The 17,768-nt window shown below is 43.0% G+C and overlaps 1 protein-coding gene across 3 annotated transcripts in view; it reads right to left on the bottom strand.

Annotated features, from left to right (window-relative positions):
- Positions 1-15,287, bottom strand: part of RBBP8 (RB binding protein 8, endonuclease) — a 56,959-nt gene extending 41,672 nt beyond the window's left edge. The window contains exons 1-3 of one of the 3 annotated variants that reach the window (XM_032223492.1): positions 14,251-15,287; positions 12,432-12,640; positions 3,998-4,040 (exon numbers count right to left, since the gene is read on the bottom strand). In XM_032223492.1, the coding sequence (XP_032079383.1) occupies positions 3,998-4,040; positions 12,432-12,543 (155 nt within the window). In that variant the 5' untranslated portion in view covers positions 12,544-12,640; positions 14,251-15,287. Of the gene's footprint in view, positions 1-3,997; positions 4,041-12,431; positions 12,641-13,709; positions 13,797-14,250 lie in introns of those variants that run through there. The other 2 variants (XM_032223491.1, XM_032223493.1) reach the window with 2 other exon arrangements.
- Between the last annotated feature and the right edge of the window lie 2,481 nt (positions 15,288-17,768).

Below are 17,768 nucleotides of genomic sequence, written 5' to 3'. Positions count from 1 at the left end.
GTACCTGTGAGACTGAGCCTCCGAATCAGGCTGGCGGGAGGATGTTCTTCTGGGGTAGGGGGCGTATTGGTTATCCGACCGTCTGGTCGTGGCTGGGAGGACCTTCTTCTTATTGTCCTCCACCAGAAGTGGGTCCAGCAAGGCGCCGAACAGCTTGTCCCCGATGTAGTCTGCTCCTGCAAGGTGCCATTTGGCTCGGGACTCCGCCTGCCAGTGGCGCAACCACAGTAAGCGCCTGGACGCTACAGAGGAAGATTAAGCTCGGGACGCATACTTAACTGCATCCAGGGTGGTGTCCGCAGAGAATTGCATGGCTGCCAGCACCTTCGAAATGGCTTGCAGCAGTCGCACCTCCGTGGCCGGTGTTCTGTCTCTCAGCTCTTCCAGCCACAACACCGTGGATCTGTTAAAAAAGGAAGCAGAAGCGGCTGCCCTAATGGCCCAGGTTATTGCCTGAAATGTTTTACGTATCAGTTTCTGCCTTCGTATCCTCTGGCCTAAGGCAGTTTGCAATATCTCCCATCACCACGGATGAGGCTGAGGCTAGAGTGGCGATCGGGTTGTCCACTCTGGGAGCTGGAGTGCCTGGTCAAAGGTGGGGTTGAGGTTATAGAACCTCCGCTCATTGCCCCCCGGATTGGGGAAGGACCCTGATTTAACCCACTGAGATTTTAGGACCTCTATGAACATCTCTGGAGTTGGAATCTCCTCCTTTTTTACCAGGGGTCTATGAAATGGCCCCTTTTTCCTCCCCTTACTGGTGCTAGGTGTGGCAGTGGTCGGCCTGGGTTCTGGAGTGGGATCCAGGTCCGCTGTGTCCCTGGCCTTACGTAGTAGGGAGCTAAATAAGGAGGGGGGGAAACAGGCCTGTGATGTTGGGGGCCTCTGTAGACTGAGCATCCTCATCCTCAGAGAACCCCACGTCTTTCAGCTCCCCTTCTTCTAAATCTGAGGCTTCACTGGCAGTAGAGGGAGAAGGGGACCTGTGCTCTCTGGTCACAGAGGCTCTGGGAAGAGTCTGATGATCTCTGGGCTGGTCCCGGGATGATCCCTGTTGTGAGGCCTGGGGTTGGTGCTGTATCCCAGCGGCCATCACTTGGGCTAAGGCCCTGGCTAAAACCTCCTGGAAACTCTCAGGTAGCTCTGGGAGGGCAGGGCGGAGCTCTGGAGGTTGCAGGTGATCCCTTGCCACTGGTGAACTTGGTGCCAGCCTGGGCCTAGCTGGGCTGGAAACCCTGCGACCAAAGGGATCCCCCCTCGTTTCAGAGGAATGAGCAGGCGAAAGGGGGGGGGGGCGAAATGGAGCTATGCCTTCTGCCTGAGCTCCTGGGGGAGCCAGGAGAGGACGCCTGGGCCTCTGCCAGTGCAGGGAGCCTGCGGGGGGAGCGTGACCTAGAAGGCAATGGGCTGATGGTCACCCTAAATCTCCTAGATGAGGCCCTGGTAGCTCTGCCTCCTTTAGGATGAGTCTCCTTAGTGGATGCCCTGGGGGTGTCCTTCCTGGTGGGAGAACACTCTCTGGTGGCCTGGGAAGCTCCCCTGGAGGTCCCTTCGGCTGGATCTGAGTCCCCTAGGGATCTCTGCCCAGCACCCCCGCTCCTCACCGTGTCTGCCTTGCACTTACTCTTTTTCCCGCTCATCTCTCCTCTCTCTGCCGGCTCAACTGCTGCTTTCTTCCAGCCGCCGATCCGCGGCTTGAGCGCCGGCCTGCACCGTATTCAGGCCCCTCTGCGGATCCACCGGCAGAGTGGGGGCCACTCTAGGCCTCTTCCGGCCTCCTCGGTGCTTCTTGAGTGCTCCTGGCTACCGTAGATGATTGCCGGTCATGTGCTCAGGAGCATGCCGGTCGCGTGCTCCTTTCAAAATGGCGGCAGCCGGCCTGCGACCCGAGCCTCTCTGAAGCTGGAGAGCGCTGGGGCGATCCTCTGTGGATCCCCGGTCCTCCAGAGTCCTAATCGGGCGGCTGAAGTGCAAAGGCCTCTCCACGCACTCCGATCGGTGCGGAGGCTTCCTCCCCTCTTGCGCGACCATCTGGCCGCTTGGGGAGCATGCGTGTGCTAGCAGGGCAGCAAGGCCTTCGCTAGCAGTGCTGAGCACGTTGGAGGAGAGATGCAGCGCTGGATGCTTCTTGGTGAGAGGAAAAAATGCTAGAGAAAAAAACCTACACTAGAAAAACCTCCAGATTTCCAAAGTGAGGGAGAGTCAGAAAACATTCCTTCTGGGCTGGAGTCTGAGGTTAATCTGGGAGAGCAAGAGGAGGATCAGAGGCATGGCTTCAAAAGATTATCCTCAGACTCCAGGGCAAAAGGGCTTGGTTAATACCCAGCTGTTACTCCTCCCACACCTCACTCTGGAAACACAATGCAGTCTGGGACAAATCAAGCACAATGGTTTGTTGTTCAGTCACTACATTATATCCGATTCTCTCTGACACCAGGCTCCACTGTCCTCCAGTGTCTCCCTGAGTTTGCCAAACCCATGCCCACATGTGGATAACACTATCTAATCATCTCATCCTGATGTCCCCTTCTCTTTTTGCCTCCCATCTTTCCCAACATCAGGACCTTTTCCAATGAGTCCTTTCTTTCCATTTTGCGGCCAAAGTATTTGAGCTTCAGCTTCAGTATCTGTCCTTCCAAGAAACAGTCAGTGTTAATTTCTTTTAGGATTGACTGATCTCCTTGCAGTCCAAGGAGACTCTCAAGAGTCTTCCCCACACCACTAGTTGAACGCAAAATACAATGGTAGAAGTATATTTTTAAGCATTAAAATGTATTGGCTCAGTTATGGAAACAGAGCAGGTTTGTTTTTAGCAGGAAAACAACTGAATATGATGCTGTATATCTTGTGGCAGCTCTCTTTTTAACTAATTCAAAGCCTAAAACACTATCTAATATAAATTAACATATGCAAAAAAAGAATTTTACTAGCAAAAATGGCAACAAAAAAGAAAGAAAATATTTAAGTGACATTAAAAGCTAATAGCAAGAGCCAATGCAGTAAGGTCACAATCCAGATTTAAAGACAATACACATTAGTATGAAACATCTTTCTTTAGATCAATAAAACTGCTGCACCTTTTTTGCAGGATATATACGCTTTGTAAGCTGCTCCCAGCTATCTTAGTATGTGCAATCAGCAGCATCCAAGTTATATTTACTTGAAATATTCTCATTGTTTTAAAAACAAGTTGTTCCCAGCGTAAAAAAATTCATCCCCAATACTTTCCACATACAGATAGTCCTTGACTTACACCCACAATTGAGTCCAAATTTATGTTATGAAATAATACATTTATTAAGTAAGTTTTGCCCAATTTTACAATCTTTCTTGCCTCAGTTATTAAGTGAATTACTGCAGTTGATAAGTTAGTAACCTGGGTGTTAGGTAAATCTGGATTCCCCCTTGACTTTGCTTGCCAGAAGCTCGGGGCACAGCAATAGTCATAAATATGAACCACTTGCCAAGCATCTGAATTTTGATCACATGACCATAGAAATGCTGCAATGATCATAAATGTGAAAAACAATCATAAGTCAGTTTTTTCAGTGTTGTAACTTTGAACAGTCACTAAACGAACTGTTGTATTCAAAGACTACCTACACATTAAATAGGGTTTAATTTCCAGCTTAATTTGGTATAATGATTAAGATACTCGCCTAGAAACCAGGAGATTGAGTTCTAGGTCTCCCTTATACATGAAAGTTGGACGGATGATTTTGGGCCTGGCAGTCTTTCAACCCAGCCATTTTAAGGGCTGTTGTAGGGAAAATAGGAATATTAACCATGTTTGCCACTTTGCGTTATACATAAAAAAGGAAAGATAAAAGTATAACAATAACAATAACTTTCAAGAATTAAGGAGGTAATAGTTATAAAGGTGTATCTTGTAAAATTTACATACCTCAATCTGATATATCGTAATTGGCCATGAATAAGGTGGCCAGCTCAACTATTAACATTTAATCAAGAACGCTTTTTTGCTTAAGATACTTACAAGCACCTTTCTGCTTTCAGTTTAGAGATCTTTGACAATAATCCTAAGAAAAGAAGACAGGAGACAATTAATTCTGTGTTTAAATTTTTTTCTAATCTGAAAAAGGTCTTTCATTCAGAGAGACCTTTAGAAACTGGAATTGCCAACAAAACTGCCCATGTACTCTCTGAAAGTATAAGAAATTTTTATTTAAATATCTGTTTCATTATGGTTTGATATTTATGTCAGTTATTCAGTTATCAGAGCAGATAACAGCAAAATAAAATAAAATAAATTTTTAAAAAAAGATAAACTAGAAAGTAAAATAGACAAACATTTGAAAAGTTACTCTTCCAACTTTAACTACAGACAATTAAATGTCTACAACTTTCCAGACAGTTACAATACCTGTAAAAGATTTGTCACTAAATATTATAGGATAGAATCACAAACTCAAGCTAAGAATGATATGTCAAATGACATTTAGGCCAAGAATAAGTTGTCAGCCATTGAAGTTCTTACAGCATGGAAGGCAGATACTCTGTACTCCTATATAGGATGAAATCATCCAGAATATATAGGACTTCAGAGGCAATGCTATAAAATAGTCAGTTGGCTCTCACAGCATACATATACCAAAGACTATCTTTTCCATACAGAAGGCACAGTTAAAAACCATACATAGTTGTAACTTCTACCTTACTTGTCTTTTCTACTAAAACAAGGCTAATGGCAAACTGTATGCTTAATGAACTAATAGATGATGGTAAAGAATTGAAAATATTATTTGTTTCTTGACTGAAAAGTAGCAAAGAGGGAAAGTGTGCTGGCAAAGTTAAGAAGAGCCTAGCCCTATAGAGAAAAGCAACTGCCAGTTTAAATAATGACAACAAAGGTCAGAATAGTTAAAAATATTAGTGTTTCTAGTGATAATCTATAACTGTGCAATATGAAAAGAATTTATCTTTGTAGTACATTATGGATTTGGAAATAGTTGCAAAAATGTCTTGGACTGCCAGACCAAATCTGGAACAGAAGTGTTGATTATTCTGTTTTCTATATTTAAAAAAAGGAGCAAAGCAAGATTAGAGCCACCATTTCCTATTTCCTCTTAGTTGTGACCAAGACATTATTCTTTGTGAAAATGGTATTGGCATGGATTCTTGATAGCCAAAGTTGTTTTAGTTCTCAATAGTAGCAAGAAGTCATAATGAAATAGAATTTTAGACTTGATTATATGAAGTTACTTGATTCAGTAGCTTTGTAATGTAAACTATTGCTGAATGCAATAAATAAATAATTACAATTATATAAATATTTCAAAATTCATTTTTATAATTAAAAAACAACAGTGATGTTAAAAATGATCATAGTCATACACTGGAAAGTGACTGAAAACTACTTCACAAGAAAATATGAATATAAAAATCATACATATCAAATCAGCCACATAACAATTAAATATCTGGATTAAAAATACTAAAAGTTATTCCATTTTATTCCTTATCAACACCCATCAGAAAGAATGAATCTGTAATACAATGGAGCTTCTGCAAAAACAAGTTATTGTTTCAGAAAGTATTTAGAAATGTGATATTAGCAACCTGAAATGTCACTAAATAAACAGTGCTTATATGCTATAATTAAAGTGATCCAATGTCAGAAATCATTTTGCAGGAATTTTCAAAGATTAAATTGGAATTTTAGCATTCACTTTATAATCTGCCAGCTGAAAACAATTTAAAATGACAAAAAGTGATTTTCATAGAATTAGAATCATTATCTTGACAAACTTGAACATTGCACACTATAGGTGGTACCTGGTTCGATAGTATTAATTGTGAGAGGGAACCTGGGAGTCCTAATGAACAATCACTTAAATATGAGCCAGCAGTGTGCTGCAGCTGGCAAAAAAACCAACACACTTCCAAGCTGCAATAGAGGAGTAGACTCAAAATCACGTGAAGTGTTAATACCACTTTATAATGCCTTGGTAAGGCCACACTTGGAATACTGCATTCAATTTTGGTCGCCACAATTTTAAAAAAATATTGAGACTCTAGAAAGAGTGCAGAGAAGAGTAACAAAGATGATTAGGGGGTTGGAAGCTAAAAATATAAAGATTGGTTGCTAGAATTGATTAATCTAATAAAGTTTAATGAAAGGTAGGACTAGGGGTGACACAATAGCAGTGTTCCAATATCTCAGGGGTTGCCACAAAGAAGAGGGAGTCAAACCATTCTCCAAAGCACCTGAGGGTAGAAGAAGCAATGGATGGAAACTAATCAAGAAGAGAAGTAACGTAGAACTAAGAAGAAATTTCCTGACAGTTAGAACAATTAATCCGTGGAACAACTTGCCTCCAGAAGTTATGGCTGCTCCAACACTGGTGGTTTTTAAGAAGATGTTGGATAACCATTTGTCTTAAGTGGTGTAGGGTTTCCTGCCTAGGCAGGAGGTTGGACTAGAAGACCTCCAAGGTCCCTTCCAACTCTGTTATTTTATAATTTCCTGTCATTAATACAGTTACAATTAATCACTGTTTTTATATTTATATCTAAACTATAGTCCAAGTGGGCTGAAAATGAAATGACTTTATATTGTTGCCATGTACCTTCTAAGAAAATGTACAACAACATAGCTATAGAGCATGATCCGTACTTTTACAAGTGTTAAAATTCCCATTAACAACATGTTTATAACAAGTTTACAACAATTTCTGCAAGCCCATCCCATAAAGATTATTAAAATAAAATGAATTATAGCCTGAAGTAGGTTGTAATGTGGATTGATATTATTTGGATTCAACGTTATTTATAGAGGAAGTTTTCAGCAACTGACTACAGATAGCAAACAACTTGTTGTAAATCAGACATTCCCATGCTGCAGTTAGGAAGAGAATAACCTGCAGTTGTTAAACATGAGATAACGTAACTGAAATGTGCACATTCCTAATGGCTTTCCCATTGACTTTGATTGTTGAAAGCCAGCTATGAAAATGACAAATGGCAACTATGTTACCATGCAACACTACAACCACTATACATGCACACCAGTTGCCAAGTGTCCAAATCACAACTATGTAGCCCCTGGGTCACTGCAACTGCTGCAGGTTTGAGGATTAATTGTGTATCTCCTTTTTCAGTGTCATAACTTTGAACAGTCAATGAACAATCAGTATGTAAGGACTACTTGCATTTAGTTTACTCAGCTATACTCCTTTCAAGTGATTGATGTGATTGTAAATAATGTGCAAAGATTTGCTAAGGTGGACGGGGGGAAAAGAGTACTGTAGTTGCTTAGCCTTTCCTATCAGTTATTCTATATAAGTCTTTTCCCTAAGGTTTTCCCATCTAAGTACTTAATTCTCCAAAGATGAGATGAAGAAACGTCAGACATGACAGCAGTTGCAGAAAGAGCTTGCCTCCCCATCAAACATACCCTTAAAATCCTTTCACTATATTAGCACTTATTTGCTTTCTGAATTTATCTCCCTTTCCTTTTGACTGTAAGCCGCCCTGAGTCCCCTCAGGGAAAAGGGCGGCCTATAAATGTCTAATAAATACAAAAAATACAAAATACAAATGAATGACTCTGTTTTGATCAGGCTCACTTGTTTCAAATCAAAACTGACAGAAAAAATATAATTTTTACTAAGAAATATGTATTTTAAGCCAAAGTAACTAATATTAAGCATAGTGTAATGTCTACTTGATCACATTTATCTCAGCCATGTTTATTAAAAATCAAACGTTAAAAACACATAAAATATGGTATTTTGGAGCTTCTATACAACAAACATAACTATAAAAACAAAATTCACTGATTTTAGACTTCTATTTTATAAAGCATATTTTGCTGACATCTAAAATTAAAAATAGTGAATCAGTTTTAATTCTTATTTATAGACTTCAGAAACATAGTGCAGACAAGTTTGTATTTGCCTTATATATCACCATATGGTTCTATTGTACAATCATCATCTTTTGAAAAAACAATCCTTTGGGCATGTTTTTGGGGGGATAAAATCATGCAGATTCTAAATTTGCCATGCATTACATAAAACACAGTAACAAAGTTTCAGAACATGAAAAAAATCCACTTTATCTGTTTGCACTGACACACCTACAGCCTTCATTAGACTTCCAAAGTGAGACCTTTTTCTTAATATACATAATATGTTTTCGGTTATAGCTCCTAACTATTTTGAAAGTTTACCCTCATTTTTTTCCTAATGTTTAAAATTTAATACTTAGTTTTCTATTATGTGGCTCCATGACATGGAGGTACTCCTTAGGCAGCCAAATCTTATACTGGTGATACCTCAACATGTACTCTGTTGACAGTATCCCACGAATTATAAAACTCAGCTGTGGAATAAACTAAGCCTTAGAAATGTATTTACTTAATAGTCTATAGAAAGTAATCAATATTCCAATAGGTTTTATAAAGCTCTTTTAAACTTGCTATTAAGTTTTGAAAAATAAGACAATGGTTTTATTTCACACCAGCAATTTTGTAATCATTGCTTCAAATGTCAACCAGGTCTTTCAGCAGACACCTATAACCAATTAAATTTTAATTATTGTTATGTCACATATCTTAAGATTGCTTTAATTATTTCATGAGACAGATTTTTAGCTATTATTCTGTCTCCTTGATCCTAATCTTCTTAGCTATTGATATTAGTTTCACTAGTGGATTGCTGTAACAAGTTCTTAATATCTCATGGTACTTTTCTATGGTAATCAGCTAGATAAAATAGATTAAGTTTTCTCTTTGATTTTTGGAATCTGATAGTATCTTTTGTTGATCTACTTAGATGGAACTTGGGCAGTTTTCTAAGCATACAGAATTCCTATTTAAAATTTCTATCATCATTACACATCTCTGGCTTTATAAGACTGACTGTTGAACATAATGGGATTTGCTTCTGATTTAAAAGTTATTACAGGATTATACTGTAGATCTTGGATACATCAAATTCTCCATCACTGGAATCTTCATATCCATCATTATTACTTTATTATATTATGATTATGATACATTACATTATGATAAAAAAAGAAAAGATATATATAACTCAACTGTATCTTGTGCACTGCTTACTTAATCTACCATAGGAACTGTATACTTGATCTTGACTGCCACTGTGATATGATCTCATCAAATATTATAGAATATACAGGGCAAAAAAGTCAGTATAATATTTTTTTAGATTTAGATTTAGATTTTATTAGTATTTGTAGGCCGCCCTTTTCCCTGAGGGGACTCAGGGCGGCTCACATAAAATCGGGGAAGGGGAATACAGACGTTAAGATAGAGACATATAATAAAATAATAAACAACATACATTCATCATTCGGGAGGGGTAACTATCCTTGTCCCCAGGCCTGACGGGCGAGCCAGTTCTTAAGGGCTGTGCGGAAGGCCTGGACGGTGGAGAGGGTGCGAATCTCTACGGGGAGCTCGTTCCAAAGGGTCGGGGCTACTACTGAGAAGGCCCTCCTCCTTGTAGTTGCCAGCCGACATTGGCTGGCCGATGGAATGCGGAGGAGGCCTAATCTATGTGATCTTATTGGTCGCAGGGATGTAATTGGCAGAAGGCGGTCTCTCAAGTATCCAGATCCACTGCCATGTAGGGCTTTATGGGTGACTAATAGCACCTTGAAGCGCATCCGGAGATCAACAGGTAGCCAGCGCAGCTCGTGGAGGATAGGTGTTATGCGGGTGAACCGAGGTGCACCCACAATCACTCGCGCGGCCGCGTTCTGTACTAGCTGAAGTCGCCGGATGCTCTTCAAGGGCAGCCCCATGTAGAGCACATTGCAGTATTCCAGCCTAGAGGTCACAAGGGCCCGGGTGACTGTTGTGAGAGCCTCCCGATTCAGGTAGGGTCGCAACTGGCGCACCAGGCGAACCTGGGCGAATGCCCCCCTGGTCACAGCCATTAAATGGTGGTCAAACGATAGCTGTGGATCCAGGAGGACTCCTAAGTTGCGAACCCTCTCTGAGGGGTATAAAATTTGACCCCCCAGCCTGAGAGATGGAATATTGGTCGAATTTTTGGGAGGGAAACACAACAGCCACTCGGTCTTTTCTGGGTTGAGCACAAGCTTGTTAACCCTCATCCAGTCCATAACAGCTTCAAGGCCTCGGTTCATCACGTCTGCCGCTTCATTGAGTTGGCACGGGGCGGACAGATACAATTGAGTATCGTCCGCATATTGATGGTATCTAATCCCGTGCCTGCGAATGATCTCTCCCAGCGGTTTCATGTAGATGTTGAATAGTAGGGGGGATAAGACCGAGCCCTGAGGCACCCCATAAGTTAGGGGCCTAGGGGACGATCTCTGCCCCCCCACTAACACCGACTGCGACCTGTCCGAGAGGTAGGAGGAGAACCACCGCAACACGGTGCCTCCCACTCCCACCTCCCGCAGTCGTCGCAGAAGGATACCATGGTCGATGGTATCGAAAGCCGCTGAGAGGTCAAGGAGGACCAGGATGGAGGAGTGTCCTCCATCTCTGGCTCTCCAGAGATCATCGATCAATGCGACCAAAGCGGTTTCTGTGCTGTAACCGGGTCTGAAGCCTGACTGGAAGGGGTCTAGATAGTTTGCTTCCTCCAAGGACCGCTGGAGCTGGAAGGCCACCACCTTCTCAACAACCTTCCCCAGGAAGGGGAGGTTGGAAACTGGACGATAGTTATTAAGGATAGCTGGATCCAAAGATGGTTTTTTCAGGAGGGGTCTCACCACCGCTGCTTTCAGTGCAGCGGGGAAGTTCCCCTCCCGAAGCGAGGCGGTCACAACCGCCTGGATCCAGCCTCGTGTCACCTCACTGCAGTTAGTAACCAGCCATGAGGGACACGGATCCAGTACACAGGTGGAGGTACTTACAGCCCTCATGGCCTTGTCCACATCCCCAGGGGTAACGTCCTGAAACTCAACCCAGAGCTGTTCTGGTTGATCCTCCTGTGCCTCGGCTGGAACTGCGGGGGTGGAGTCCAAGTCCGACCGAAACCGAGCAATTTTGTCCGCTAAGAATTGGGCATAATCTTCAGCTCTGCCCTGCAAGGGTTCCCCCGCTTCCCTTTTATTCAATAGGGAGCGGGTTATCCTAAACAGGGCGGCTGGGCGAGACTCAGCGGACGCAACCAAGGTGGCTATGTGAGATCTTTTTGCAGCCCTAAGTGCCCTGGTGTATTCCTTGGTGCAGGTGGTTACCATTGCTCGGTTCGATTCGGACTTATCGGACCTCCAACGGTGCTCTAGGCATCTCCTCCGGCGCTTCATCTCCCGGAGTTCCTCGGTGAACCAAGGAGGTCTCCGGGATCCGCCGCCTCGGAGGGGCCGCAGTGGCGCAATCCGGTCGAGGGCCTCCGATGCTGCTGAGTGCCACGCAGCAACCAGAGTCTCCACCGGACTGTGGGCGAAAGTGTCAGGAATAACCCCAAGCTCTGTCTGGAACCTTGACGGTTCCATAAGGCGCCTGGGGCGGAACCACCTGGTCGGTTCCTCCTCCCTACAGTGGGGGTTTGGTCTCCGGAAGTCGAGCCTCAGTAGGCAGTGGTCTGACCACGACAGGGGTATGATGTCGTTCCCCCTCAGACCAAGATCACAAATCCACTGCTCCGAGAGAAATACAAGGTCAAGCATGTGCCCCGCCGAATGGGTTGGGCCTCGAATTACTTGGGTCAAGCCCATGGCTGTCATGGAAGCCATGAACTCCTGCGCCCCCTCAGAGTTTTCACCGAGCGACGGCAAATTAAAGTCCCCCAGGACCATCAACCTAGGGAACTCAATTGCCAGCTCGGCTACCGACTCGAGGAGCGAGGGGAGGGCTGCTGCAACGCTGTTGGGAGGCAGGTACGTTAACAGCAGACCCACTTGACCCTTGAGGTCCAACTTTAACAGCAAAGACTCACACCCGACAATCTCCGGAGCAGGGACCCTACGAGGAACTAACGACTCCCGGATAACAGCGGCCACACCCCCACCCCTTCGCTGGGCTCTCGGCTGGTGTAGCACCTGAAATCCTTCTGGGCACAGCTCTACAAGGGGGACTCCTCCCTCTGGGCCCAGCCAGGTTTCAGTAATACATGCCAGGTCTGCCCTCTCGTCTAAAATTAAGTCCCGGACGAGAGGAGCTTTATGTACAACAGACCTGGCATTTAGCGACAACAGCCTGAGACCAGGGTCCTGACTGCTTACGCCATCTGGTCTTGGAGTGGGACTCCTAGGGCCGGAAGGAGGGATCTCTGTAATGTAGCGAACCCTCCTTCCCCAATATTAAAATGTGAATCCCAACCATATGAACTCAGTAGGATTCTTAAAATAAAAAACAAGGTTTTTTTAGGAATTACATTATTTTACAGCTGTTGCTAATTTAGAAATAACCCATGGCTGTCAATATTAATGTGCCAATGATTAAATACATAGAGCAAGCATACCTTTGACATCTTTATCATGACATTCTTTCAGTTTGGACCACAGTTCTTTGAAACAGTCAGATGCAGGTTCTGTAGAGTTGGGACTTCCACAATTCCCTCCAGAAGCACTCATTTTATCTGTTTATAGTTTTTCTGAATTCTTGATGTTTGGCTATCTTCAGGTTCACATTACAGTTAGAGAGCGTTTTTTTTTCCAGACAACCAAATTCCTACAATGACAAATACAAGATTTACAATATAGGTTATTAAATGATAGTTATTGTGATCAATTTATATCATTATTTTTAGATCTTGATTGCTCATTGCATTTAAAAAAAACAACACATAAAGTATTAGAAAGCTGTCTTTTCTAAAAACTTGTTCTCAAAAGACAAGTTTTTCCTGAGGAAATAAACAAAAGCCGTAGTTGGCTGTTGCAAGAAGAAACATGAGAGAATTGAGATTTTATAAATTATTATGCTGTAATAAAATTAATTATATTATTCTGCTAGCTATAGATTACATCTTGCCTTGTTTAGTGATTGTTTTGTTTAGAAACAGATGATTATATTATAATGTTGTCAGTCTTTGCATTTACAACATTTGCATGTCTGTAAAGCATAGGAAAGCTGAAGTAAGATCATAAGCATAGTCATTATTTCACAGTGACTGTTTTATTTAACAGCCAAGTTGTCAGTTCCAATTGTGGTTGAGAAACAAAGATTACCTGTTGATGAAAACGTTAAGTGATATGCAAAGCTAGGCACAATAGTGAAGGAGACTGAAAATGATGAACTCATAGAAAAATTAAATGCAGAAAAGTATTCTAGTGACTAATGTCCAGGAGGCATGGCACAAATTAAGAGCAGTTTCAAGGCAACTGAAATACACAGTGCTTTTACAATGTTTATATAGTTGTATGTATGGTTGATTCTCATTATTTCCTAGATCTGAATGCCTTAGGATTGGGTTGGGCAACTTGCAACCTGTTGATCACATGCAGTTCTTGGCTCCAAAACTGCAATCTGTATTACCTTGCCTGCTCTTCTCACCAGCAAGTAGCTGGCTGGAAGATCAGACTGCTACCTATTACAAAAAGGAAGCAAGATAGGGAGCACATGGGAAAGTCTTCACTCTGACCACGGCAGCAGTCGTTGTTCTCAAAGGTGTGCCCGCCCCGTCCTCATAACGCAGCTCCCGAGCTAAGCACACTACAGTACACTCTTGATTCGTTTTAGCCGAATCCCCATCCAACGCTCAAAGTGACTGTTCCAGCAATATCTTCCTTTTACCATTTACCATCTCTCCTGAAGATCTGACGCCTTCCATAAACATCTGACGGAGATCATTGCGCCTCCAGGGGGAACTCTAAGCGTAGCGGAATCGCTTCAATTTATGCCCGCCACGCAGCGGTTAAAAACTTCGCGAGACGGCCCGACATAGCAGGATACGCCTCCTGAGAGGGCAGACTATTTCTCCAGAGTTTGAAAAGGGCGGCTTTTTCAAAAAGGGCCCAGGGGAAAAGGGCGATATTAGCCTGTGCGCAACAGAGCGCGCGCGGGGTCCCTGCCTCCCACGGGAAGGAAAACTTTCGGGAAGGAAAGAAGCGAAGCCCTTTGGTTTTTAGCAAGGGAGGTGCGTGGCCGCTTTTGGGTGCTGAGCGGAGTTTGGGGCGGGGAGGGGGGGGGAGTTTTGCCCCAGACGCGGAAAGCCCTGTGCGGAGTGCTCTCTCCGACCGAGAACAATGGCGAAGGGAGTCGGGAAAGGACACGCTCCTGAAGGGACGAAGGCAGCGGCCGCTCGAGGCTGCCCAAAAAGGCGGGCTCTGGCGCGCGGTTACCTGGCGGCGTTAGTACCTTTCATTGAACGGCAGGACAGGGAAAGCGAGCGAAGAAAGATGCTTCTCTTTTTCCAGTCCGCCAAGCCGCGGCGTTGCTCGTTCTTGGCCCGCCGCCCGCGGTGGGAGAGCCAACATTTGAGTCGCGGGGCTTCCGGAAGAGCCGAGCTGCCCCTGCTGGTCGGAGGCTGTTTTGGCGGCTGAAAAAGGAGAGAAGTTCCCTTTTCAAAATGGTCAGGAAGAAGCGCAGTTTGGTGGGGCCGGCCTTCAATTGGAGCCGCGGGAAGAAGAGGCGAAGAAGAAAGGAGCGCGAGTCACGGAGCGCGTGCAGAATGGCTGAGGAGAGAAACTTTTGAGCGCATCTCGCCTAAGCGACCCTGTCCTGCCGGTTCAGCCCGAGGAGCAGATGGAGCCCTGAGATCTGAACCACCGCTAGAGGCATTTTGTTTATAGAATTAATGCGTTTAAATATAACATCAGATTTTCAAATCCGGCCTTGCTTTTAGAATCAGATAGTTGTTTCTGTTCGTTTTATAAAATAATAATTAATAACAATAATAACAACAATAAAATAGAAAAAGGCCCTAAATGATTTTTTAACTCAAAGAAGTAGTGGAAGATTGGAAGGTGTGAAGAGACTTGGCCCATATAATTGCTAAGGGTCGGACATGACTAAATGGATATCATCATCATGTGCAGCAAACGAGTAGTATACATCGTCCTCAAAATAAATAAATCTCTAGAGTGACTGCTTTGTGTGGAAACTCAGAGGAGAAGGCAACAGTATCAAGGAAAGGGAGGAGATAAAATAGTGGAAGAATATAGAAATGTAGTTTTTTCTGGCAAAGCACACTGGCTACAAAACATGCTAAAGGAATATTGTATAATATTGGGATTAACTGCCCTCTGAACATACTTTTTGATGCGATTGTTGTTTAATCTTGCTCTTCAGTATAGCATTTCCAAGTAACTAATACATTCAAACGCTTAGACTGCATTCATAGCCTTGAAATTAAACAGAAAGATCAAATTGTCAGTTCTTAGAAACTGCAGTGTTCTTAGAACTAGAAATTTTTCTAGAAAAACTAGAAATTAGTTTTCCTTGCTATAGGCTATAAGAGAAAAAAAGCTGTTTTCAGGCCTGAATATAATATTATGCTAACATAAGCCTATTTGGAAAGTCTCAAGTAGAAGAGACCTCAAGGCATGTCCAAAGTACATTTGGGAATAGGATAAAGAACGTCTTCTTACTCCTACAAGAGTTCTTCCATCTACCTAAAATCTAGAGTAAATTTTGAAGCTACTACCTTCATTACTTGGTATAGGATTTCCTGCCTAGGCAGGGGGTTGGACTAGAAGACCTCCAAAGTCCCTTCCAACTCTGCTATTGTATTGTACTTTGAGGGTACAGTGTGAAAAAGGAAACATGGGATATTTATTCTTGCCTATCTTAATTTTAATTATAATGTATTAATTATGTATTAGTTAAATAAGTCATTTAACATGCTCAGATATTTTACATACCATATTTTTCGGAATATAAGACGCACCTTTTTCCCTCAAAAAAGAGGGTGAAAATCTGGGTGCATCTTATACAGCATTTTTGGCCTACTGAAACCCCATTGCAAAAATGGACATGCAGAAGGTTTGGGAGGCTTGCAAAGTGCTCCTAAGGATTGGGAAGGGCAAAAAAGAGGAAAAAATGGGCCATTTTTGTTCCCCCCCAGCAGCACTCTAAGAGCCTCCCAAAACTCTGCATGCTCTTTTTGTGTGTGCAAAAAACGAGGCATGCAGAGGGTTTGGGAGGCCTGCAGAGTGCAAAAATGTTTTTTAAAAATTTACCTCTTCAAAATCATGTTGTGTCTTATACTCTAGTGCGTTTTATAGTCCAAAAAATACAATATAACATATTAGTTATTCCATCCATATAAACTGGATCAAACCAAAGATTTATGTGATTTAAATTTTATTTACTAGAGTGGTCAGATTCTTTGTACATTTTTGATGAGACATGAGCAAAATGGGCCTCTTCTGCTAATGTTCCACAGTTTCTGGTCTATAAAACAAATCTTCAACTTAGTACTATAATTTAGACCAGAATTTCTGTTGACTTTTTTGTGATGGTTGTTAAGCAGATCACTGCAGATGTTAAATGAATAATGTTCCCAAAATTCCCAAAATTTGATCACATAACCCTGGGATGCTTTTACAGTTATAAATGCAAGATTGTAAATAACTTTTCAGTGCTGTAACTTTGTCCGGGGACTTAAATGAATGGTTGTAAATTAGATACCAGAGATAATAACTATTAGCTTTGGTAGCTGTATGCCCCATGAATTTCCCTTACAGCCATCTTAAGCTGGTAACTATAATCTTTTGTCTGTCCCAACTTCATCCATTTGCCAGGTCCTGCCAGGTGAAAAAGGAATTAAAAGCTGCCTTCGTTCACCTGGTCTCAAATCCCAAGGTGACTGCCACACCAAGAAGGCAGATGTGGGTTTCTCATCTGGTGAGCTGAAGGGACCTCTGGCAAGACAGACCACAAGTACGAGTCCTGTGACTCCTGGGAAGGAGTTAGCAGCTGCTGTAAAACTGCGCTGAGATATCTGTTTAGACTATTCTTGCTTCCCTGTCAGAGCTATTTGCCCGGCTTTGGGCATCCCAGAGTAGCTTCACTCATTGGGGCAAAGCCCAGCCTCCATTCCCCAGAGGTCTTCTATTCTTTTTGCTTGGCTCACAGCCGCCAAGAGAGCAACAGTTGCCACAGGAAGTCGAAACCCCTCTCTGTCAGGACAAGGTTCCTGCATTTTAGAAACCACCGGAAAGAACGCAGAGCCACCCCGGGCACCCAGTGATCCCTCTTTCCTGCTGTATTTCTTTGGTTCTGTTCCTCGCCCGAGGAAAAGCTTCTGCGTGCAGGCAAGTTCTCGCGAGATCTCTTCTATTGGGGGGGGGGAGGAGGTGAGCGGGACAACCAAGGGGAAAAGTATAGAAGTGATGCATAGCTTGCTTTGCTGAAGGATAATAGAAATGACTAATTGCCATTACTACGTATCAATTCGAGAGTACATTGCCCATAATAATCAGAATAACAGAGATGGAAGGGACCTTGTAGGTCTTCTAGTCCAATCTTTTCAGGCAGGAAACCCCATGGCATACTGTGCTGGGGTGATGCACATGTGCCTACAGAGAGGGCTTTGAGTGCCCCCCCTGGCATGCATGCCATAGGTTCACCACCACTGATGTAGGTGGTAGTAAGTTACTTGTGCATAGTATATACCATATAAAGAAGTTTTTTCCATTTTCTAATCCCAAATCTTAGGTTACAATACAGTATTCGGCTTTATTGACTCCCCAAATCTAGCAAATCTAGAATTCTGAGAGCTAAAAAGTTGATAAGACAGTTCACCTTATCAATTTGCTCATAATGTAAAACATGATTTCTGTGGTCTACAATCCACAACATGTAAAACATACTATCAGTGAAATTTGGCTTGTCACACCTCCTCCTCAAGTCTCTT

Source organism: Thamnophis elegans, chromosome 8 (genome assembly GCF_009769535.1).
Source record: "Thamnophis elegans isolate rThaEle1 chromosome 8, rThaEle1.pri, whole genome shotgun sequence".
NCBI lineage: Eukaryota > Metazoa > Chordata > Lepidosauria > Squamata > Colubridae > Thamnophis > Thamnophis elegans.
Note: the sequence above shows the minus strand (reverse complement) of the source record. Positions and strands in the feature narration are given on the sequence as shown.